The sequence below is a fragment of the Ailuropoda melanoleuca genome, chromosome 2, assembly GCF_002007445.2.
Source record: "Ailuropoda melanoleuca isolate Jingjing chromosome 2, ASM200744v2, whole genome shotgun sequence".
Lineage (NCBI taxonomy): Eukaryota > Metazoa > Chordata > Mammalia > Carnivora > Ursidae > Ailuropoda > Ailuropoda melanoleuca.
Genome location: NC_048219.1, coordinates 33,553,681 through 33,577,773, shown reverse-complemented (window position 1 = coordinate 33,577,773; position 24,093 = coordinate 33,553,681). Strand labels below are relative to the sequence as shown.

General features: G+C 41.2%; 1 protein-coding gene across 13 annotated transcripts in view; it reads right to left on the bottom strand.

Annotated features, from left to right (window-relative positions):
* The window catches only part of FGGY (FGGY carbohydrate kinase domain containing), a 414,009-nt gene that overhangs the window by 325,763 nt on the left and 64,153 nt on the right, over positions 1-24,093 (bottom strand). For all 13 annotated transcript variants that reach the window (XR_004623203.1, XM_034653399.1, XM_034653435.1 and 10 more), the window contains one exon: positions 23,236-23,324. Coding sequence is in view for 12 of the 13 variants with exons in the window: in XM_034653399.1 (XP_034509290.1) it covers positions 23,236-23,324 (89 nt within the window). In the remaining variant the exon portion in view is untranslated. The remainder of the gene's footprint in view (positions 1-23,235; positions 23,325-24,093) is intronic.

The window sequence follows — 24,093 nt, the reverse complement described above, 5'->3', positions numbered from 1 at the left end:
GCCTCTTCACCAGGCAAGGTGTCAACAGCTGACCATCTCACCTGTTATTTGATTTGCACTCCAGGGCCCCACTGAGACAGCCTTTTCCTTGACCCTAGGAGCCTGGGTGAGCCTTGCTTCTTTTTGCCATATAACCCATCTCCAAGGAGATTTGACCTCCCTCAACCAACTTGGCTCTGTTCCAGAGAGACCAGCCACTCTGAGCCACAGAGCCGCTACCTTACCAACGCTCAGTGTCCCTCATGCCTGGAAGCCCCTGAGCCTTGTCTCCCACTCAATGAGTAAGTAGGCACAGTAGTAAGTCTTTTCTATAGCTGCATCTCAAATGCCTCAAAACCTTCCTACAAAAGGCTATTAATTAATCCAGTCAACAAATCTTTTCAATTATCTACTGTGTAACGACAAAGCTAGGTCGCATGCCAATATCACACAGCTGAGGAGTAGCAGAGGTGGGATATGAAAACAGTTCTTTTTTACTCCCATAATATATCCCAGCTCTTGTTCCTCCGCCTTTGTCCTGGGAAGAGATGAAAGTATATTACGGAAAAGCACGCACTCAGAAATCTAATAATATCACTCTTTATTATGATGTATCCATATACATGGAAGACCCAACTCTTCACAAGACTCCAGTCCATATTTTCACGTTCCATCTACTCTACACTACCCACTGTTCCCTGAATTTGCAATGGGTTTTCACACCTTCATTCATGGTCATATCTTCGTAATGTCCTGTCTTCACCTGTCCATGGTATTTGCCCCTGCAAACGTCATTCCAGATTTATTAAACCCATTCCTACACTAAGTGATAAAGATACAGATTTAGCCTCTGCCCTTAGAGAGCTTACAGTCTACTGGGAGGCAAAGGTAAGTAAATAAGTCAAAACACGAAATAGTATGCTCTATTGCAGGGGTGAATATAGGTTGTTTGGTAGATCCAAGGAAAGGGCTGGGACGGAGAATCAGTGCCTCCTCTCTGAGATGCTACTCTCTCTCATTCCACCCCTCCCCTGTCCCGAGGCCCACCACAATTTATTGCCACTCATATGCGCCTTATTGTGCTGTTCATTCTTCAGTCACCACATTTTTCACATTGACTTACAGTTTATGACCATTATTTATCTTCATCACTAGAATCAATTCCTTGAGGGAATTGATTTCCTTAATAGACACATACATATTGAGTGGCTTGCAGGACTTCAGTGGCTAAAAGCATGAGTTTTATCATTTAAATTCTGGCAAGTACTTAACTAGCTATATGAACTTGGGCAAGTTACTTAACATCTCAGACCCTTCAATATTTTCTACATGTCTAAAATGGGGATCAATCAGGAATATACTCAAGTTCAGCATGGCAACAGCATTTACCCATTACCACTATCAGCTTTATTTTTGGCCTCAGTCTTTGGCATTCTTATTTCTACATCCATTCTGGCATTATTAAATCTGTGTGTGATTAATCACGGTGATCATCACAAGGGTCTCCGCCATATCTAGAGAGTTTAACAACAGTCATTAATAACAAAGCAGTTTAGGATTTATTGTTAATATCATAATATTCCCTTCTAAATATGTGTAAGTGGTTAGATCCACCTGGGAGAGTGGAAAAAAATTCTTTATGGGCTTTATATGGTGAAGACGTACCAGTTAGCCGAATATAAAAATTTCATAGTATTATTCATATTATTGTGAATGCAAGATGCTATTAATGATGATTTTGAAAACTGTTAATATCATGGACCAAATCAATTATTTAAAAATGTGGAACAGTGTAATAATAATAGATTGATAATAGATAAAAGATTGACAGTATCAAGAGACAGGGCATTACCTAGTTGAACTAACAAAGAACACCATATCTTTTTTGAGGCTACGAATCCATAAAAAAAAGCTAAATAATCTAAAGCAAGGTACTATTAAAAATGAGACTATAATTCTCATCCTTATGGCACTGCTTGTTTCCAACACTCATAATGTAAAACAACAATAAAGAATATATACAATGTTTGATGGTTTAGTTACACTTATGTCAAAAGTCTTTTAAGAAAAAGCCCCCCCCCCAAAAAAAGAGAAAAAGTTCCATTTAGGAATTCTTCATATCTTATAAAGGTAAATTAAAATCAGAATGTCAATTTTACAATCTCCGAATTTCACAAGGAAGCAAAACTCCAAAATTATGTACAAGAACAATGATGGTAAATCATCTGACACGAAATTTTAAAAACTATAAAGAGTACTTAAATGAAAGTGTTAGAGAAAAATGAAGTTCCCCAAACATATTTTATTCCTACTAACCAATCTTTAAAATTATAAACTTTACAAAATGCCGTAAGAGGAAAATTCCTTAAAACTTTGTTTCTCTGGAGGATATGGGACTGATATGCAGGTAAGAAGAAATGTCTGGGATTTGTGTTTATGACATAAAGCACAGTAAGGGGATTACAGTAGATGGTAAGGTTGAAGCTGTACCACAGTGGGTTGAGAAGTGAAAGAGTAAGTGAATAGATGAAGGAAGTGGGTGTTGATCCTTCATACGAAGTTCTGACTACAGCAGGCGAGGGAAGAAATAGGGAGGTGGTCCCCAGTCCAATTCTATAATATGTTTGCACTTACTAAGGTAACACATAGAGGCTAAAACATCACAGAATATGACATCTGTAGGTACCAGTCTCAAGGAATATTGTTGCCTCTGAGTGCCAGGAACGTTTGTATAATGCTGACTCCACCCTACCATCCAAACTCACTTGATTCCCAGATGCCTGGCTTTCACTGAGCCACTTTCCTCAAAAACTTTCAAAATAAACAGAAAAGCAAAATGTTGAGGCCAAGACACGGACCTGTTAAAGTGCACGAACGTTTGTGCATGAACATTTTCTTATACAGCATCCGGATCTGGTATCCGTCCACTTCTAGATGGGATAGAAAGTACGCGTACACAGATGCCCAGGTATATACAGCACCAGATCACGCATACGAGCCTAAAGTTCTCAGAAATGCAAGAGCTCATCCTTAAGAACTTTCTTCCAATCCCTACAGGTATATACATGGTATGAGGAACAGAAAAAAGAAAAAACAAAATTCTGTCATATGGAAACCATCTCTAATCAGAGATGATGATAATATTACCGTGTCTCATGTCAACAGTGCCCGATAAGTGCCAAACGCTTTATGTAAAATATATAACCTCTACGAATAATTATCGCTATTCCTATTACAAATGATAAAACCACAGCCCGGGAAACCTAAGTAGCTAAACAAGAACAAGAACTTTAAAGAGTCAGCTTTGCCACTAATCTAGCTCTGTTAGTAAGCAAGTTCCTAAACATCTCTAAACCTTACCTTACCCATCTATAAAATGGACATAATCTTACCGACAGCAGAGAGTTAGAGAAAGGATTGAGAGAAGTACTGCATATGAAGTACCTAAAATAAGGCCTGCCACCGTAAGTTAATATTCAATAAATGGCAGCCATTTTGATTGTTACTGTTATTGCCCAATACTACACAATAAGTGACAGTGCAGACATGCAAATTCATATGTGACTGATTCTAAAACTAACTCAAGAGCATTTATTGAGAACTGATCATGTGCCAGAATTACTATGTAAATGCTTTACATGTGGTAACACAGTCAATGGTCACAACAATCCTACGAGACAGGGATAATCATTATCCCCACAATACAAATAAAGAAACAGATACCAAAATGCCTCGTAGCTACTAGAAGCTTGACCCGCTGTCCTCATCCCCAATTTCAGATACTTCCCATGCTACCACTGCACTCACTTGTCCTTCATGATGATGTGCCTGCATTTTGAAACAACATACAACACTTCAGATATATTTTGGAAACAGAGGGCATAAAGAAAGGGACGCTGCTTTGAGTTCTTTAAAAAGATGGGAACTATCTAAACATAAAGTAATGCTATTCGTTACTATTTTGCAAAGACATGAACAAGTTCCATCAGGAATTTTATTATCCTAATTAGCCAACTGGGTTCTGGTCAAATCAAATCAGACTTCTCTCTTTTTTTTCCCATTCTGCAAAATTTCAAACATCTGGACTGCCTGAAACCCACAAAGAGTGGTCCCAAAGGCCACATGTGAACTGACCCTTATGGCCCAAAGCCTCCAAATAGACCCACGTGGAAAGGTCAACATATCCTGTTTGCCCATGACAAATGGCTTTTGGAAAGACTTCTTTTTTCTTTTTATACTTTTACAGTCCAATAATCATGATCAACAAGAATTAGATAAAATTGACTGCAGCTGGAGATTAAAAAAATGCTGACACAAGTGGCTAAAAACATCGTGTGCAACTTGTAATAAAAGGGGACAGGATCATAATGTAAGTCGAGGCCCCACAGACTCAATTCTTCCATAGTCACATCTCATTAAGACCAGAAGCAGCAGCTGGTTTCTCCCAAAACAAGTCCTGGAGGAATAAAATTAGAAGGGCCCCCATCCTCTAGATGTGCTCTCAAAAATACTGAGTCCTTGATGTGGGTCGATCTGTACAGACATTGACAGGTCAGACCCAAGTGCGCATCATTTCGAAGGTCAGAGAGTTGGCAAGAACGCATGTTGACGTGACTGTTGTCAAACAAGAATGAGCTCCCTTTACAGGCTGAGGCTCTCGTGAGCCGATTCCCAAGTACCCTCTGTGACTGCAGCAAAGGCGACAATAAAAAATAAAGACACTGCCCTGTGTAAGCTGAAAATTCTTTTTAAGTAATGCAAAGTATACTTCCCCACCTTTCTATGCTAGCATGACCTGCCATTAAAGTCTGGGTGAAAAGGAGCAGTCGAAGCAGTGGGACGGTGTCAGCGGACAGCCATGTGGACACCCCACTGCCTACATCCTGCAGATGTCAATGAAGAACCCCCCAATGAAGTCCTTCTGCTCCCGGTTTAATCTGCTCAGTATCTGCCTTGCCCTCTCTTTATCTATGCTTCCCTACTTATTTTCCCTCCATATTCCTCCTTATTCTGTGGATAACTTCTGGCCAAACTTGCTGCCATACCACCAAATACTCGAGTTGTTTCTGTGCCTGTTATCATTCAGGAAACTTTGCTATGTTGTTATCTGAACACTCTCTGACTTTTGGTTTAGGAAATCAGACTGATATGCCACCTCATTAATCAGAAACACAACCCTGTGTCCCTCGTCCCCACAGGCCCAGTAGTTGTGGAATGGAATACCAGTGGAATTAAGGGAAGTTCTTGGAGACTCAAATATCACAGAAATGCAATAATTTGTCTTTATTAATAGAAGGTCAAATACCATGTACCTCTGACAGTTGCATCAATATTTTTACAGTCCTTAGGCCTTGACTTGCAGCACTGGCCTCTTAGACACAAAAAAACTTATGTTTAAATCCTGACATTGTTAAATCACTTCTAGATACCTTTTTGAAAACAAAAAGATTTAAGACATAAAGCGTTCAACCTGGTGCCTGGCTTTCTCTGGTAGTGGACCTCCCAGAACTCCACTCCTTGGAATACCAGCCATTTAGAATACTCTGGAGTCCCTGCTACTCTGCAAAACCTACAATCCCTTTCTCAGAACACTGTCCAATAAAGAGGCCAGTGATTAAATCCAGCTCTTCTTGTTTCCCCTCAACACAGACACAATGGGCAGAACTTAAATGCTCACCATGTGCCTCAATAAATTCTCCTATCATCGTCATCATCATCGCCATCACCATCATCATCATCAAGTAGGTATATTATCCCCATATCGCAGATGAAGAAATTGCTGCTCAGCGAGGTCACTTTCCTAAAATCAAGTACGTAAAGAAGCTGAACCAGGATTCCTTTTTATTTTTTTTTTTAATTTTTTTATTCATTTGAGAAGGAGACAGAGAGAGAGACAGAGAGCAGGAGCAGGAGCAAGGGTGGAGGGGCAGAGGGAGAAGCAGACTCCCCGCTGAGCAGGGAGCCCGAGGCGGGGCTCCGTCCCAGGACCCTGAGATCATGACCTGAACCAGAGGCAGCTGCTTAACAGACTGAGCCCCACAGATGCCCCTGAACCAGGATTCCAAGTCCAATTCAGAGTCCAGTGTTCTTTTTTTCTACCATGTGTAAACCAAAGGTCCATAGCAGCTGAGGATATTTCTGGGAAGTGTAATGACATGAAACTCAAGTTCCTCCATTCCTGATTCTGCTACCTCCCCTTTCTCTGTAATCCCTGTATCTCTGGGCTCCTTCTTCACCCTCCAATGAGAGGAACCTGAGAAAGCAGGGCTGGAGAAAGGGGGTATTGTATTCTTAAGGTTCTCAGATCCTGGTATCTATCAGCACAAAAAACAAACAAAAGATCATTGTCAAGCTACAGACACAGCCAAAACTTCAAAATCTCTCAAGAACTTTAGCAGAAACATTCACTAAGGTTAGAGCTTGGTCCCCCATATAAATGTCACATAAATCAGGGGGACACAGAGGTGAGATATCCAAAATTATGACTCATTTCAAGAAAAGCCATATGTATCATCAAAAAGAGATAAGTACCAGCAAGTAGGACCCCTCGTGTACTGTTGGTGGGAATGCATACTGGTGCAGCCCTTGGAAAACAATATGGAGGTTCCTCAAACAACTAAATGATGATCTGACTATATGATCTGACATTCCCACTTCTGGGTACAGATTCAAAGGAAATGAAAGCAGGGTTTCTAAGAGATCTGCCCTCTCAGCTTCATTGCAGCATATTCGTAATATCTACGGTATGGAAAAAAAAATCTAAGTGTCCATCAATGGATGGAAGGGTGGATGGATGGACAGACAGACAGACAAAGATGACGTGGTATATATACACAATGGAATATTATTCAGCCATGAGAAAGAAGGAAATCTTGCCATTTTGCAACAACATAGATGGACCTTAAGGGCATTATGGTAACTCAAATAAGTCAGACAAAAGACAATTAGTGTATGATATCACTTATAAGGGGAACGAGGAAAAGCCAAACTCCTGGAAACAGAGTAAAATGGTAGTTGCCAGAAGCTATAGGGTTGGGGAAATGGGGAAATGTTGGTTGAAGTGTACAAACTTCGAGCTGTAAGTTGTGGAGACCTAAAGTACAGTATGGTGATTAGAGTTAACAATGCCCTATTACACACTTGAAAGCTGCTACGACAGTAAATCTCAAATGTTCTCAACACAAAAAGAAAGGACAATTATGGGATGTGATGGAGGTGTTTGCTAATGCTGAGATGGAAATCATTTTGTAATACAAAAGTGTAGCACATCAACACAATGTACGCCTTAAACACACAATGTAAAATGTAAATTATCAATAAACCTGGGGGGAAATGTCTTTATTTTCTAACCTCAAACAAAAAGGAGAAAAAAAAGAAAAAAAAAAGTAAAAAAAAAAAAAAAAAAAAAGGAGTAAAATTCCGGAGGAAATTATTTAGTCTTGGGAAGTGGTTCTCAAACATTAGCATCCATCAGAAACTCCCGGAGATCTGTTAAAACACAGATTACTGGGTCCCGTTTTCCAGGTTTCTACAGTAGGTAGGGGTGAGGCTGGAAAATAAACATTTCTACTATATCACCAGGTGATGTTCACACTGGTCTGTAGACCAAATTTGAAGAACCACTGGTTTAAATGAATAATCACCTAACAAATGAACTCTTTAGAAAAATAAGTCTCATTAGATTCCCTTGGTAATCAGTTAAAAAAAAAAAAAAACACATTACTGAGCTAATTAGTACTAATCAGGGCCAGTTTACCATGGCAGTAAAAAGCCTGGATTCTATGAACAACTGCCTGGGTTCAAATTCCAGTTCTATCGCTCATTAACTTTGTGACCTTGGACAAATTCCTTGGCCTCTTTGAGCCTCAGTTTCCTTTGCTACAAAATATGCATGATAATTACGGTACATATAACAGGGGGATATGGGGGGACGGAAAGGGCTAGTATATCTGAAGTGCTCACAATGTGCCAGCACATGCTAAGTACCCTATAATTAAAGTACTAATACTATTATTAATAGACTTTTTTCTACCTCTAGAACTATTCCTCTGTGCCAATCCCAGCGTTAGGACTTAAGGATGGAGCTGTGGGCCAAACATAAAAGGTCCCGCCCTCACAGAGTTACAGCCTGGTGAGGAAGGCAACTCAAGGAGTCGTTCACCAAGTGCTATCTGCTTAAATCAGAGGTTAAAAGCAGGGAAGCAAAGAGAAAAGGCAACAAAGTCATTTCAAATTGAAGCTCAATCAGATGTCAAGAACACTTCTTAAACTGGACCATAAACCAATGGAAAAACATGATTCTGTGTAATCACACCATCCAGCTTTTCTGGAACAAAGTATTATGACTTCTAAATATAATGGCATGATAAGAGCAACTCTTTCCAATCAATGTCCCCAACTTTCTCAGCTCCTATGGTTTCAGGCACTCTGCACAGGGGTCGCAAAGGTGAATAAACTGTCATTTCTTCACCTGAAGGTTTCTAGGCTAGAAGAAGAAAAGCGTGCCAAGAAGCAGCTATGGCACTCTTGACCCTAGACCAACACAAGTTTGAACTGCACAGTCCACTTACACGTGGATTTTTTTCAATAAATACAGCACGGTACTGTAAATATATTTTCTCTTCCTTGTGACTTTCTTAAAAACACCTTCTTTTCTGCAGCTTACTTTATTGTAGAATGCAGCGTATAACACACATACACGTAAGACACATATTAGTCAACCGTTTGTTACCGGTAAGATGCTGGTCAACAGTAGCCTATTGGTAGTTGTTCAGGAGTAAAAAGTTAGACGTGGATTTTCAATCACGTGGGGGTCAGTGCCAGTAACCCCTGCACTGGTCAAGGGTCAAGTGTATAAAAGTCCCGGGGAGTCTGACGGACTTCACAAAAAACCTGACATTGAAGATGGGCCCTAAGGGGTGAGCAACAGCAACAGCTCACCAAGTAGAAAAGAGGGCATAAAGGACATTCTAGAAAGAAGAACAGTATGTGCAAAGGCAAGAGGACATGAAGAGGCCCACGGACCCGGGCGGATGTCAGATAGGGCAGGAATGCTGGTGTGTGATGAAGAGCGACAGAAGATGAGGCAGCTCAGGTCTCGGTTCTGTGAAAATGCCACCAGTTTTCCATATAATAAAATTTATCTGAAGCCATTTGGATGATGGTCAAAGATGGCAAAGAAATAAACGCCTACAGTGATGTAATCTCGGATTTTTTAGTGAAGGTCTAAAGTCATCCTTGCACTCTGCCCTCCGGAAGGTCAATGTTTTAATGGCAGACACTAGTACAAAGCTCCATCTGCTTGCGTCTAGTCAAACAGCAGCAGCAGGGGCAGCTAACACTCACTGAGTCCTTAGCAGGCTGGACGATAAGCTCTAGTCACACGAGTTCTTTCTGTCCCCATAACAAGCCTGTGAGGGACAGAGGAGGAAAACACAGTGCAGAAAAGGTAAGTAACTTGCTCAAGGTCACACCATCAGTTCCCGGGCTCTCACGTTACCCCCAGAATCCGAACTCAACCTCCTACCTTCACCTTCCTTCCTCTCACACCACTTCCCAGGGCAAATCCAGGTTTGGAAGCTTTTAGATGGGGGGGAGGGGGGGCTCTTTGAGAAAAGGAATACAAAATTATGGATATAAAATCCGGTGTAATGACGAATATTTACAACAAGAAAAAAATTAAAACAAATAACTGGAGCTTTGGGGATTGAAGTCCCATGTTTTCTGAGATCAGAAATGCCTAGGTAGAAATACTTCCTACAGCAACCTCTCCCCACCTGAAATATTTTACAACTCCCAACAACTCCCAGCACTCAGAAGGGCCCACGCAAGAGAGGTCAAGCTTACGCTTCACTGCGTTCACTTTATGGGAGGTCCACTTCTGCCACTGCCCACAGGTCTCCTAAACTTTTCCAACCTACTGCAACAAATGCCAGATTTGGGGAACCAAAGGAGGCAGTCAGTTCACCCCAAGACAAAAAAGAAGGTGGGGCCAAGTTCAGTGTGAGAAGAACTAGGGTTTTCATCCTTCAACCCTACTAGTAAAATGGGCCATCACAAGGGGCATGGCTTGGGAGCCATGGAAATCCAGCTTCAGATTTCTCCGCTCCTTAGTAGCTGTGTGATCTTGAATGTGTGTCTTGACCTCTCTGAGTCTTATTTTCCTCATCTGTAAAAATGATATAATGTAAGGATCAAACAGCATTACACTGCCAAGAATGTCAGCTCCCTTCCCTCTGGATATGCCTTTCCTGTACTTTCTTCTGCTTCATCCTCCTTACCCGACTCCAAGTCTGAGGGGGAGTAGGCTGATCCCCTCTCTGTATCCCCAGCATATCCTGTGGAGACTTCCATCGAAGCATATCAATCTCTTGTTAATTCAGCAAGCGCTCCGCGGATACAAAGATGAAAACACCCATGCCACTGTCTTCAGGAAGCTCACGGTTGCTGGATAACCACGGCCATGGAGCCTTTCTCCACCGTGAGGGAGATGCTTGCAAGGGCTGGAGCCACGCTTAAGACATGGGGCAGGTCGGACCTAACGGAAAATATTGAGTTCACCTCCCATCTCGCAGCCAGGGCCCCTGCCAGTCTCACCCCAGCCCACTGGCCTGACTCCACTTGGCCCTCCTCCTGACAGGCCCCGGCGACACTGGCCTGTACATCCTCTGCACGGCTGGATCGATGAAGTTTGGCTTACAGGGCACTAGGCCCATTGTTGGCACTCACCTCTAGAACAAAGAATACTGGCCCTTCCAAGGCCAAACACAAGCACACTTCTCCCCCATGAATCTCTGTTCCTTTATGAGCAACAGTATGCAGACCCCTGGTCCTCCACTGAACTACATTTAAAATAGCTCTTGTGAAAGACAGACACAGTGGCCATTTCTGTGTATGCGCACCAGCAGCAATGGATTGATTGTAAGACGAACAATGTGCACTTCTTCCCACTTCTGCCAGGAGAGAGGACATTGTTTCTCGGGCTGGGGAGGGGGGAGGGAGTGGAACTAAAGAAACCAAGCCTTAAGGTTTATTACACGAAATTCTGATAAAAAGCACTTCGAAGCCTCTTTCCCATCATCAAAAAACCACACTGGGCAAGATCACAGCTTAACAGCCAACAAAAAAACACATTCAATCCCTGAGATCATTTTCCTGAAATAGAAAACTACATATGTTTCTCAAATTTCACATCAAGCCACTGCAGAGGCCAGACTGCAGGGCTGAATTGGGCCAAAGTCAGTGAGTGAGAGAGGGAGAGAGAGAGGAGAGGAGAGGAGAGGCGAGCAGAGGGGGATGGGGTGGGAAAAGGAATAAACAGAAGAAAATGAGCCCATTCTTCCACATCACCACATTTCTCTAGCACAATCTAAACTTACAAACACCCCCCAGTTTCACAGAACTTGTAGTTAGGGTTGCTTATCGGGCAGCCTTTACTTTGTCAAATTAAGACACATTGCCTTGGATTAGCAAGACTCCTTAAATTCGAAATGACTTCATGGTTGGCTCCGAGTTCAGCGTCTCTGGGGCCAGCCGCCAGGAACATATCCACTGTGGAACCTCCCTCCCTTCTCCATACTGACCTGCCTGACTTTTCCATGGAGACAGCAGAGCAAAATCCCAAGCAGACAGGCTGTCAGTGTTAATTAAAAGTCCAAACACCTCTTTAGAAACTATCTCCGGCTCAATATTTATACAGAACATAAGACTCCTAACAGACAGGGCTGGAGAGAGGAGAGGGAGGTTGAGGCGGAAATAGGTTTGAATGGCATTTGGAACCCATTAATTTTTTAAAAGACAGGCTGCCACCCTATATAGACCCAGAGAAGTTCAAATGTAACGAAACCAGGAAGATGAATGAGCTGAAGATTGTTTAGAAAGCCTGGAGAGAGCGCTCAGCTTTTGAAAAGAATAATATCTGGGCAATAATGAGAGCTGACACTTTTTATTGGTGAATGCGGTTTTTGACACATTTTAATGACACAGGTTGACAATTTTTCGTATTTAACAAAAGGGAAAGCAATCTTCTAAATGGCTTGGGAACAAAGGAATCCCTGACTGCATTTCTTAATAACATTTAAGAATTCTCTTCAAAGGCCCTTGACAATAATTTAGAGAGAGGAAGAAAGGAAAATGAAGAAAACAAGAAAAAAAAAGATATATATATATAAAAGAAACTAAATAGAAGGAAAAAGAGAAAAAAGAAGAGAAGAAAAGGATACAGCATTCTGACACCAAATTCCAGCCCAAAGGGTTGAACTGTAGAGTTGAACAATAACTTTTTACAAAGGAGTGAGTTGTAAGAAAGAATACAAAGTAAGACTTTGGTCAACACCAATACATCTCACAGACTGAGAACTTTAGTCCCGGGAGGGCTGACTGGATCACCTAATCCAAGCACCAAGTTCTACAGATGAAGAAAACGAGAGCCAGGAGATCCAAGGTGACCAGGCTGTACCAGACACCAGTCTTCCCGGTTTCAAACCACACCACCTTGTGCATCTCAGGATGTAGGTCCTGGACACCAGCAGCAAGCCCTTCCAGTAGTACGGGCCCCAGGACTGAATGTCATACCTTCCATTAGCGACTGAAACTAGGCCCCCAGAATCACAGAGGTGCAACATACTCCAAAGGCCCAATAGCAAAGTTCACAAACGAGTTGTCCAACAGAGGCAGCCACCCTGGACGGGAAAGAAATGTCAGACGCCACAAGGACCACAATGCCCTGTCCATCTGAGGGATGCCTTCTCAGGGCACAGACGTGACCCTGAAGCAATGTGTGGTAAGGGGGTTCCCTTCCAAATCTCACTGCTACTCCATCTCGGGAGTTTTATCATCTGGAAAATGAGATCTCTGTTTAACACTGTCACAGTTTCAAACCATTTCCAGCACAGAATACACCACCATACTATTTGCAAATGTGGAATAGTACTCAGAAGTCATTCTACATTACCATACTGAAAGAATACGTAGGATTATATTCTAAAAGTGATGCAAGGTCTTAGAACAAAGTATTAGGTAAAGGAAATGCTATATTGCTGCTCACTTGGAAAATCACAGTCATATTGGCTATCATCTTTCAGGCACAGAAAATTCATGTCTAGCTGTAGGCAGCAGAGAGCTGGAAAAAAAAGTATGTTGACACTGAACAAATTCAGACTAGTAGTTCTTAACAAAGGGTGCACAACATAACCACCCGAGGTCACACATTTTTACCTCCTCTGTTCCAAGGGACAAAGGTGGGGATTCTTAACCTTTTCTGTCCAGATTTACTTTATTGATGAAAAGGGAAGGAAGAAACTCATCCTTCTGCAGTCTCAACGTGGCAGATAAAGAGGGACAGTCAGTGATTGCCACAGCCAAGCATCAGTGTAGGGCAGTAGTAGGACTCCCAGTTGCTGAGAATCTGTGCCTAGACTCCGGTGCTTCTGTTAGGCGTGGATGAGAAGCCCTGTCCTGTTCCCTGACGGACCCGGAACATTCCATTCTCTCCTGCCTACCCGGACTTTCAGCCTCTGGATACTGATCTTTCTTCGGTCTCGCGACACCTACCCTGGGATTGAGAGGGATTAAACGACTTGCCCAAAGACCATTTGCCCAAACCCACCCAGCAGATAAATGGCAGAGCAAAGCTTTGGGCTCAGGAGTATCAGATCCAGCCTTCACAAACATTTGCATAGTTTAAACAAATGTGTACCTGCCTACTGCTACATTAGAGGAAGACCTCTTCCCCCAAGACTTCCACCACCCTCCCCTCCTCCTGATCGCTATCATGGATGGATTTCATACTGGTATCTGGGGTCTAGGTCAATATAACTTCCTGAGAAACGACAATCTGAAATTATCTTTTTACCTGCCCAATACTAATTCTCCTTTTTTGCTTTAGTAGTAAGAGAAATCCAATTTCATTCAGGTAACAATGTATCCAGCTAAAAGCCTATTTCGTCTGGGCTCCATTCGAACGAGGCATGACCATAAACCTGAGGGCTGGCGGAGGATACACAAACACAAGTGTTGTGCAGATTAAAGAAGGCTGACTCAGGTATGTGGAACATCCTTCCTATGCACCCCGTCCTCCTTCTCCCTGCTACAAAGAATGTAGACTAGACAACAGAGACTCCAGCAGCCAACTTGGACCTTGGTGGGCCCTAGAGGATGGAAGTCAGGGCTAAGGATGGTGAAGTAAAAATATCAAAAAACCTAGTGTCCTTGATGACTTCATGGGGCTGACACAGGAACTCAAGACTCCGTATGTCTCCATTTATTTACAGAAAAGAATGAACACTTAAGGGTGTAAGCAACTTTTTTTTTTTAGATTTTCTATTATTTCTATTTCTAGGTAAAGAGGTAAAGATCATATTTCTTCTGTAGAGAGTGAAAGCACTCCTCCTTCCCAAAAATAAGGGTAAAGGAAAGCTAATATTTACAGGTCATTTCTCAGCACTGTGAGATATACTATAATGTTAGCTGATGTGAGAAGCTGACTGAATCGTTCTTCCTAGAACCTAGAAGCACTGTTTTATACCATTGTTCTGGAAATCATCCTTCAATACAGCCATAAAACAACGCACATCAAAGAGCCTTAGCATTCATCCTGTCAAGAACCACTATGATTGTTTTCTACCCAGAACTCTTTGATTTTATGACACTTCTAGAGAATCCTTATCCAATTTCAACTAACGTCTGGCCAAAAAAATGTTACCTCTAGGATGATTTAAATTCGATCAATTTTACCTTCATTCAGATTTCTAACATTAAAAAAATCAAGCCTTAAGTCATAATGAGAATCTACTCTATAGTTAGAAGGATGGCTATAATAAAAAAGAAATACAAAAGGAAATAAAGTATTGGTGAAGAGGTAGAAAAACCGGCATCCCCATACACTGCTGGTGGGAATGTAAAATGGAGCAGCCACTACAGAAAAATCTGGCAATTCCTCAAAAAGATAAATGCAGATTAACCGTATGACCCAGCCATTTTACTCCTAGGTATATATCCACGTGAAATGAAAGCAGACTCAAATGGATACTTACACTTCAATGTTCACTGCATTATTCACAACAGCCAAAAGGAAGAAACAACCTAGTTGTCCATCATGGGTCCACCAACAGAGGAATGCAAAAGCAAAATGTAGGATATTAATACAAAGCAGTATCCTTCAGCCACCAAAAGGAAATTCTGGCACAGGCTACAACATAGATGGATCTGGAAAACGTAATGCTAAGGAAAATAGCCAGACACAAAAACCCGAAATTATACGATCCTACTTCTATGAGGTATCTCGAGTAGGCGAATTCACAGACACATAAAGCAGATGAGAGGTTACCAGGGGCTGGGGGAAGGGAGGGATAGGGAGCTACTGCTTAAAGACCACAGTGTTTTGTTTGCGGAGAAGAGCAAATTCTGAAAACGAACAGTGGTAATGGCTGTCCAACACCACGAATGTAATTATTGCCACTGAACTCTTAAAAATGGTTAAAATGGTAAGTTTTATGCTATACATATTTATACAACTCATAAAAATTAATAATATAATCTATCAAAAGCACTGAACTGTATATTTTAAATGGGTGACTTACCTAGGATGTGAATTATACCTCAACAAAACTTTTTTTTTCATCAAGTCTCATCTTAGATATGCAACTCCAAAAGGCAATAAAGTACTAAGTAAGGGATACGGATTGCAGATATGTCCCCAAAGGCAGATACTGGAGTAGACGTTTCTCCCTTCTTCCCGCCATGCTGCTGTCTCAGCCCTTGGGGAGGATGAGGCTGCCCCCAAGGCTGCCCTCTTCACTCAGAGCAGCACCAGAGGAGGCACAGTGGACTTTGCACCCCATCCCCTTACTTAAGTTTCTCCAAGGGGGTAAGAGCTCATCGGATGGCTGAGAGACTGGACTACATTAAGCCATGTTTTAAGGGTGACTGTGCAAAGACAGGTGACAAGCCATGCCTAGAACATCAAACGCACTCCTTCCAGGGCGCCTGGGTGGCTCAGTCAGTTAAGCATCCGCCTTCAGCTCAGTCATGATCCCACGTCAGGCTCCTACTCAGCAGGGGAGTCTACTTCTCCCTCTCTCGCTGCCCCTCCTCCCTGCTTGTGCTCCCAGATAAAGAAATAAAAATCTTTTAAAAAAAGAAAGAAAAACTGTACTCCTTCCCTTTCTGTGCCCAAGTGCAACCAGCATGCTTTGGCTTCAGGTAAGCACACCTGAACCTGAATGCTGCTGACTCAGTTACTCAACTAGAGAGCTGGTTGACATAACCAGTCTTCCTTCCACTATACGTACACGTTCACATGAAGACAGAGACAGTGGTTTAGTCTCACTTCTGAGCTGCATTATCCATCCAATATACCAGAAGCTCTACAAATCAGAGGTTAAAGTGTCTTTTTTTGAAATAATGGGGTAGGTTTCCATTCCTCATTTAGCTAATACGCTTTTTATGTAGTCTCTATCAGTCAGAAGACCAGTGGCAATCAAGAGTGAGTGACACTTTGAACCCTTAACAACAGGGATACCTGTCAGGAATTCAAATAATGAAGATCAATGTTAATTGTCCTAAGTGTAATGATGACACTGTGGTTACATAGGAGATTGTTAGTACTCTTACGTGATCACGTTGCAGAATTTAGAAGGAAGTAGTTGATGTCTGCAACTCATTTACAAATAGTTCAGCAAAATAAACACATCAGAGACAGAGCACTTGAGATACAAATGGAACAAAATGTTGAAGAAGGTAGGTAAAGATATAGTGTTCAATATGCCATTCTCTAAACTTTCTTGTGGGTTTAAAATTCTTTCAAAAATAACACCTGGGGAAAATACCAAAACAAAAGTCCAATGCTTTTGATAGATCACATAGAGTTCTCACCAATATTTAAGAAAACACCAAAATCCAATATAAATATTAGTAATTGACATTTATAATACTAATGGACATAATAACTGACAATGACATCAATTAGTAAAAACAGTGGTTGCTAAATATATGAAAAATTAACTGCATTTAATAGTCAAAAAATGAAAATTAAAATAAGATACCATTTTTGGGGCACCTGAGTGGCTCAGTTGGTTAAACATCTGCCTTTGGCTGGGGTCATGATCCCATGGTTCTGGGGCAGAGCCCCACGTTGGGCTCCTTGCTCAGTGAGGAGTCCGCTTCTCTCTCTCCCTTTGCCCTTCCCCCTGCTCATGTGCTCTCTCTCTTTCTCCCTCTCTTTTTCTTGCTTGCGTGTGCCCTCTCTCTTAAATAAAATCTTAAAAGATAAATAAAATAAGATACCATTTTAATCTTAAAAACCAGCAAAATTGACACAAACGTTATACTGACATAGTGTAGAATATTATATAGGCATCAAAATCATGTTTTCAGATATTTATTGATATGGAAAATAAAATACTACATGAAGTAAAATATAAATTATAGCAAGTAGATTTATAATTTTTTATAAAACAGAAACACAGTAGAATAAAGGTCTAAATATGATACTATTTTTGAGATCCTGGCAATTATATTTGGAAAATGACTACATATCTCGATCAATAACCTGACCAGGTTCTTCTCCTGACAGATTAGCAAATAACCATGAAAAGAATAACAGTACAATAATATCTCCTATAAACTCAAAACATAGAGAACCATGCAAATCAGGAAAATACTTGCTATTTTAAAAGGGATTATAGTTTTTTAAAACCATAAAATTGATCTCTTTAAAATAGAAGACAGAATACTGACAACTTACACAGAACTGTACACTGTATGTGGAGAGGAAAGGGAAGGGAAATAAACAAATATATCATATAAAGAAATCTATGGGAAAAATCAATCTGACATTTTATAAATCAGCTCTCTTTTCTCAGGTGCCATAGAAAAGTCTCAGAAATTTTAACATGTAACTTTTTTTTCTATTTAAATTCAATTTAATTAACATATAGTATATTATTAGTTTCAGAGGTAGAATTTCGTGAATTTATCACTTGCAGATAACACCCAGTGCTCGTTACTTCAAGTGCTTAACATGTAAGTTCTAAAGCAAACTTACCAACGTGTCTCTTATACGTTGAGGCTGGCCATCAATTCCTTTTAGTTCAAAGAACTAAAAATAAGTGAATTGAAAATAGACAAATATCCCATACAGAATAATTCAAAATAATATATGTAGATACTCCACCCTCAAGGAGGTGAAGCATAACTCCCTAGTCCTTACATGTGGGCTGTGCATGGTGACTTCCTTCCAAAAAGTACCATCTAGAAGGAGGAGAGGAATAACTTAAGGGTGGAAAAATCTGACAAACAATACCTTTGCCTGGTGATCAACGTCAACATCAATAGTGATGTCATACTGATAGCATGTACCCTTGATATGATATGATGAGAACGGTACTGTGGTCTACCAAAAACACACTACCCAAGTCTCATCATGAGAAAAACATCAGACAAATTCCATTAGCAGTTCATACTACAATATACATGACTAGTCCTCTTCAAAACTGTCAAGGTCTTCAGGAACAAAGTTGAGAACCTGTTCCAGCCAAGAAAAGCCTAAGGAGATATAACAAAACCATATTACATTTATAGTATCCTGGATAGGATCCTGGCCATTAGGTAAAAACTAAAGCTGTATAAGTAATACATGGAATTTAGTTAATGATAATGTCTCAATATTGGTCCATCAATTGTGACAGAGGTATCATATTACTGTAAGGTGTCAAATATTTAGGAATTCTCCTGTACTATCTTCACAACTTTTCTATAAATCTAAAACTGTTTTAAAATAAAAAGTGTATTTGAAATTATAATTAAATTTAATAGGTCACACCTTTAAGTAATTTACAGAATATTGCCAACGTTTGGTAATTAGGGAGAAATTTGTCTCAGCCTCCAGTGTTAACATAGAGTTCTACTTCTGAACAGCAGTAAGTTCTTATCTGTTTACTCAGTTCATCTTGACAATGCTCTAATCTTTGGCCACTAGGAAGCGTGGAAACAAATCTATTTGTAATTATGAAGAATCTTAGAGCTTTTACAAAGTTCATAGTTTCATCTTCACTGTTCTAGTAATATTTTCACTTCTTTGTGATTTTTCATAATATTTTATCACCTTTCCTCTTATTCTATTATCAGTCGTCTCAAATCTCTTTAGAGGAAGGAGTTATATATACGAATATGTTTTTGTCTGATAATACAAAATTGCATTGTTCAAATTTCTGACTTCCCATTTGTCATGTAACGAAAATTCTAGGTAGTGACTGACCCACTCAAGGGTTAGAATGGGGCAAATTACTAAAGCATCCAGCTTCAGTTTCTGAAATGCAAAATGGTGATAACACTACCTGCTTTAACCAATGGTCATGAGGACTAATGGGGTTCACATCTGCTAATATGCCTAGCACAGATAAAGAGAAGGTGCCTGAAAATGATAATGATCGCATTATTATTAACAAAAATAGCAATCATTATTTTCATTCATATAGTGAAAAGAATGGAGCTGAATTACAAATTAATCATGGGCCAGGTCATGACTTTCTCAGTGACCCAGATAAACATGGGTGGCTACCATATTTAGGGGAATGAGAACAATAACTAAAGGTGGGTAACAAAAAGGGGAGGACAAAGCCAAATAGGGGAAGAGGAGAAGTAGGAGTTCTTAGACCATGTCACTGCCAAAAACAAGTCTGAAAGCTTTAAGACAAGGTGAAATCTGATCACTTTTTAGCCTTGACTCCACTAGAATAATAAAAAGCAAAAAAAGAAAGAAAGAAAAAACACCCTCTAGTTTTTCTGGCACTCATTTCCCCAAAGCCTCCCAAAACAATCACAGTAAGAGCCAAATAAACACCAAATCTGAACCTCTCCTTGGCCCAGATGATGCCAAGTTCATGTTTCACTGCCCAAAGTTTTCTTGGTATTGGCACATTCAAACTCAGACCCTCATAGCCCTTATTCTAGAAAAGGGGACAGACAAGGGGGACTTTTCGTTAAAAGAACAATGCACTGTTGCAATACTGTGTACGCAGTACCTCTAACTCCCTCAGTGACCCTAAGAGGACACATACAGACAGGGACCTGAGGCTCAGCGGGGGAACTAGTTCACTCCAGGTTCCTGCAGACAGTACACGATGAAGACACTGAACCCAGGTCAGTCTGACTACAAGGATTTCCCTCTTTCTACTATGCCAGAAACTTAATGCAAAGACTCCCTGCCAAAGTCGATAGAGAAAGGGAACTAAATAAAATAGCTAATTCCTTCAAAAAAATTGCCCAGCAGTGTGTTGAAGTTCTTCTGTTACCTCCGTCAGCCCACACAATAACGCCACAGATTGGGTGCTGTCATTGTCCCCGTTCTACACTCGAGAAAGCTCAGACGGCTTACTTGTCTTGCCCTAATTGTGCAGGTTGAAATAGAGAAGGCAGAAGGTATTGAGAGACTGAGGAACCAACAGGAGAGAAAGACAGGTGTAAGAGACATGGCTGCCAGGGAGAGGGCAATTGCCCCACAAGAGAAACTCTGTGCCTAGTGCCCAAGGTCCACAGGCTCTGCTCCAGGAGAGAGAAGCTGGAGAGGAGGCCTCTGAAGGTGCTCATGAGTCCGGGACAACGGGCAGGGGAAGGGGGATTGTAGATCTGTGCTAATGAAAATAGAATGAGTCATGAGTGTCACAGCCAATAAGGGAAAAAAAATGGCGGGGAAGACTAGACAGCCAATAAATCATTTCTGAACATTAAACTTTCTGCTTCCTGAGGGTTTCAGATTATTGTGGGTGGGGATGGAAGCCCCCAAACACATTCTGATGGGCCAAAAAGAAGCTCTTGTTTTTTTTAATTTACCAAGTTCATTAAAAGTTTTAAAATACTTCCAATCCCTCACAGGTGTGAAGTGCTTCAGAGTCATATATCACTTTCCTGTATATTCTGTTAAGCAGTGTTGCCCCCAATTACCTGATCACATATAACCACCTGGGGTACTTGTTTAACCTATAAATTCCTAGGTATCCCATGGAGATTCTGATTCAGGAGGCTAAAAACTGGAGGCCCTGGGGATCTGTGCGTTGAATAAATGAGTCAGCTGATTCCTATAATCAGGCTAGTTTGGAAAAACAGCTTTAATAGGACTCGCCTAACAAGCTTTCAAGGTAGGTATCATGATCCCCCTTTTAACGACAGGTTCAAAGAAGGAAAGGACATGCCCAAGGTCACACAACTCATGTCTGGCAGAATGGAGAACTACAAATCACACTGTGACTCCACAGCAGGTATGCATGCCACCACACTGAAATCTGAGCCAGAGCTAGGTTCAAGAGCCCACTCCTTGCTGTCTTAATATGGCATCAGACACCAGGAAATGAGGGTGTACACTATCCAGCGCCATCAGGAAGAAGCAGGAAGACGTCAACTCCCTGGCTTGAATAACACTCAAGGAAAAAGACAAGGAAAACAAGGTTCTCCTCTCTCTGCAGTTCTATTTTTTTTTTTTTTTAAGATTTTATTACTTGAGAAAGAGAGAAAGAGACCACGCGCGCACAGAGGGAGAGGGAGAAGCAGACCTTCGCTGAGGAGGGAGCCCGACGTGCAGCTTGATCCCAGGAACCTGGGATCATGCCCTGAGCTGAAGGCAGATGCTTAACTGACTGAGCCACCCAGGCACCCCTGCAGTTCTATTTTTGAGCCCTCAAATGTTGTGGGCCAAGGGGGTATTGCCAACACCCACACTATTAGCACTGCTTTGACTAATAGGCCTATTTGGCTAAAATGATGGAAGTATTTCTTTCACTATTGCACAAAGGTAGGAAAAAAGGCCCTTCTAGAAATAACTTCAGACGATTAATGTCACACCACAAGAGGAATACTCTAGATGAAATCTTCACCCACACACTGACATCCCCATTGGTGACAGCAGTACAACAGTGATTAATTGTACCTTCTGGGGTAAAGTTCAGACCAGTCCCCCAGAGCCTGCTCCCCCAGACAGGGGTAAGTACCTGAGGTGTGCTGAGGCCATTTTTATACACACGTGGCTCTCCACTACCCTGAGACCTGTGGCTAATGATCATTTCCCTGGCAGTAAGGGAGGGTAATTCACATGAAGAATGGCATGCTTGTGAAACACGTCCTCTACAATCTCCTTTCTGGAAGCCCCTCACACGGAACTCTTATCAACTCTTATCAACTCTTACCAAGAAAAGGTCCAAATCATACAAAATGAGATAGACAGGAAGAACACAGGGAAAATGGTACTCCTATTCCAAGCTTCCCTTGACTTTAAATAAAAAAGGAAAATGGGGAGGATTTAGCCCTCCCCGAAGGAGCTGACTTTAAGATCAACACCTGCCTCCCTAAATATATGTATTTATACAGGTTTATCTGTCCTCTGGGAAATGATTCTCTTCCTCACAGATTTGTTCAATACGGGTTATCTAAATCATTTTCAAGATGAGAAAACCCCTCCCCTGTCCTGCTGCTTCTCTTGTGTAACTCCTGAAGGCTGAGGTCAAGATGACAACAGGCTTGCAGACTTTGAGATTTCATGTTCAACCTGTCTCTATTACAGACACACACACACACACACCACTCTGTTAATTATAGCAGCTGCTACTTCACACCAACTATTTTTTAAATTGCCTCTGCCATGTAGCACATACTTATTTATAACATTCGTAACTTNACACACACACACACACACACACACCACTCTGTTAATTATAGCAGCTGCTACTTCACACCAACTATTTTTTAAATTGCCTCTGCCATGTAGCACATACTTATTTATAACATTCGTAACTTACTGAAAAATATTGTGACTTCAACATATAGACCTCTACACTCTGCAGGGATTCAGGTACATTAATATAAAAAGCAACACACTCATCCAGTTAAAATCAGCTTCCTCGAAACACATATCTCTTGCCTTCATTTTAGGGGCCAAAAAAATATATATATTTTTCTTTTATTCACCATGTAAAAAGTGCCTTTGGAAAAACAGTCGCATTTCATGATGGACTGTTCATGTCTCCTTCAAACGTGTCCAATTTTAATGAATGGCCTTCACCTTGGATACCCACATTCCAGGCCTCATAGGAACAATGGTGTTTGGGCATGTGCAGTGGAGGAAGATGGATTCAAGATGTTTCAAGTATGCAAAATCACATGCAGATGTACAAACAGTATGTCCAGTCAAAGTGAGTTAAGAAAGCAATATATATACAGACACCCGAGAATGGATGAGCGCAAATAAAATCCAACGTGTAATTAACATACCGTGCTGTGACACCTGTTGCCTTCCATGATAAGAAGTCTGGGAGATCAAAGAAATGTCCCGCCTTATCCCAGCAAGTCTCTCTCAAGTTCTGCCAAATTAAATATACATTAGAATCAATTATGGGCTTTTTTCCCTACCCCTCCCCTCTTGCAATAATGTTTCAAATTTTTCAAAACAAAAGCATAGTCAACAACGTCCCATAAAACATCTGTTCAGGGACTGGGGGCCAGGGGGAGCAGGGATGGTATGCAAGCAGTACCTATATAGGAAAGAAAAATTGGCAATTATTGATCCTTCCAAAATGACCATCATTTCCCTTTTATCCCCTTGGCCAGCCTGGAGAAGGTTAGAAGCACAGTCTGTGAGGGTGTGCAATCCATCTTCCCAGTGAGGGGTCACAGGATACACTTCAAGGCATACAACAAGATTTCAAAGCTGGACAGTTACAAGCTGGGAAGAAAACTGCACTAAGAAACTACCCCATGAAATGGAATGTGTTCTGCCATGTAGAATTCTCTCCACCTCAATGGGTTCCAAAGGCAGGAGAACAATTGGTTCCTACCTTCAAAGAACTTCCAGTCTGAGCCAAAGAGAATAGCACATAAGCAAGCTATTCTTATAAAATACCTAAACATTTGTTTCTTCCAGTCTCTTCCACACTGCCAGCGTGGTCAGATTTTTTTCTTGCCACTGGGCTTTTTCTTTCCTCTGCCACCTCTGTCTAGAACACCAATTCCTCACCCACCACCCTGTTGCCTCCCAGGATCTATGTTGCCTGCCCCCTTTGATTAACTCTATCCACCCTTCCTTGGAGAAGCCTTCTAGGGTCTCCTACTGAGGGGTAGGTCTGAGTCTCA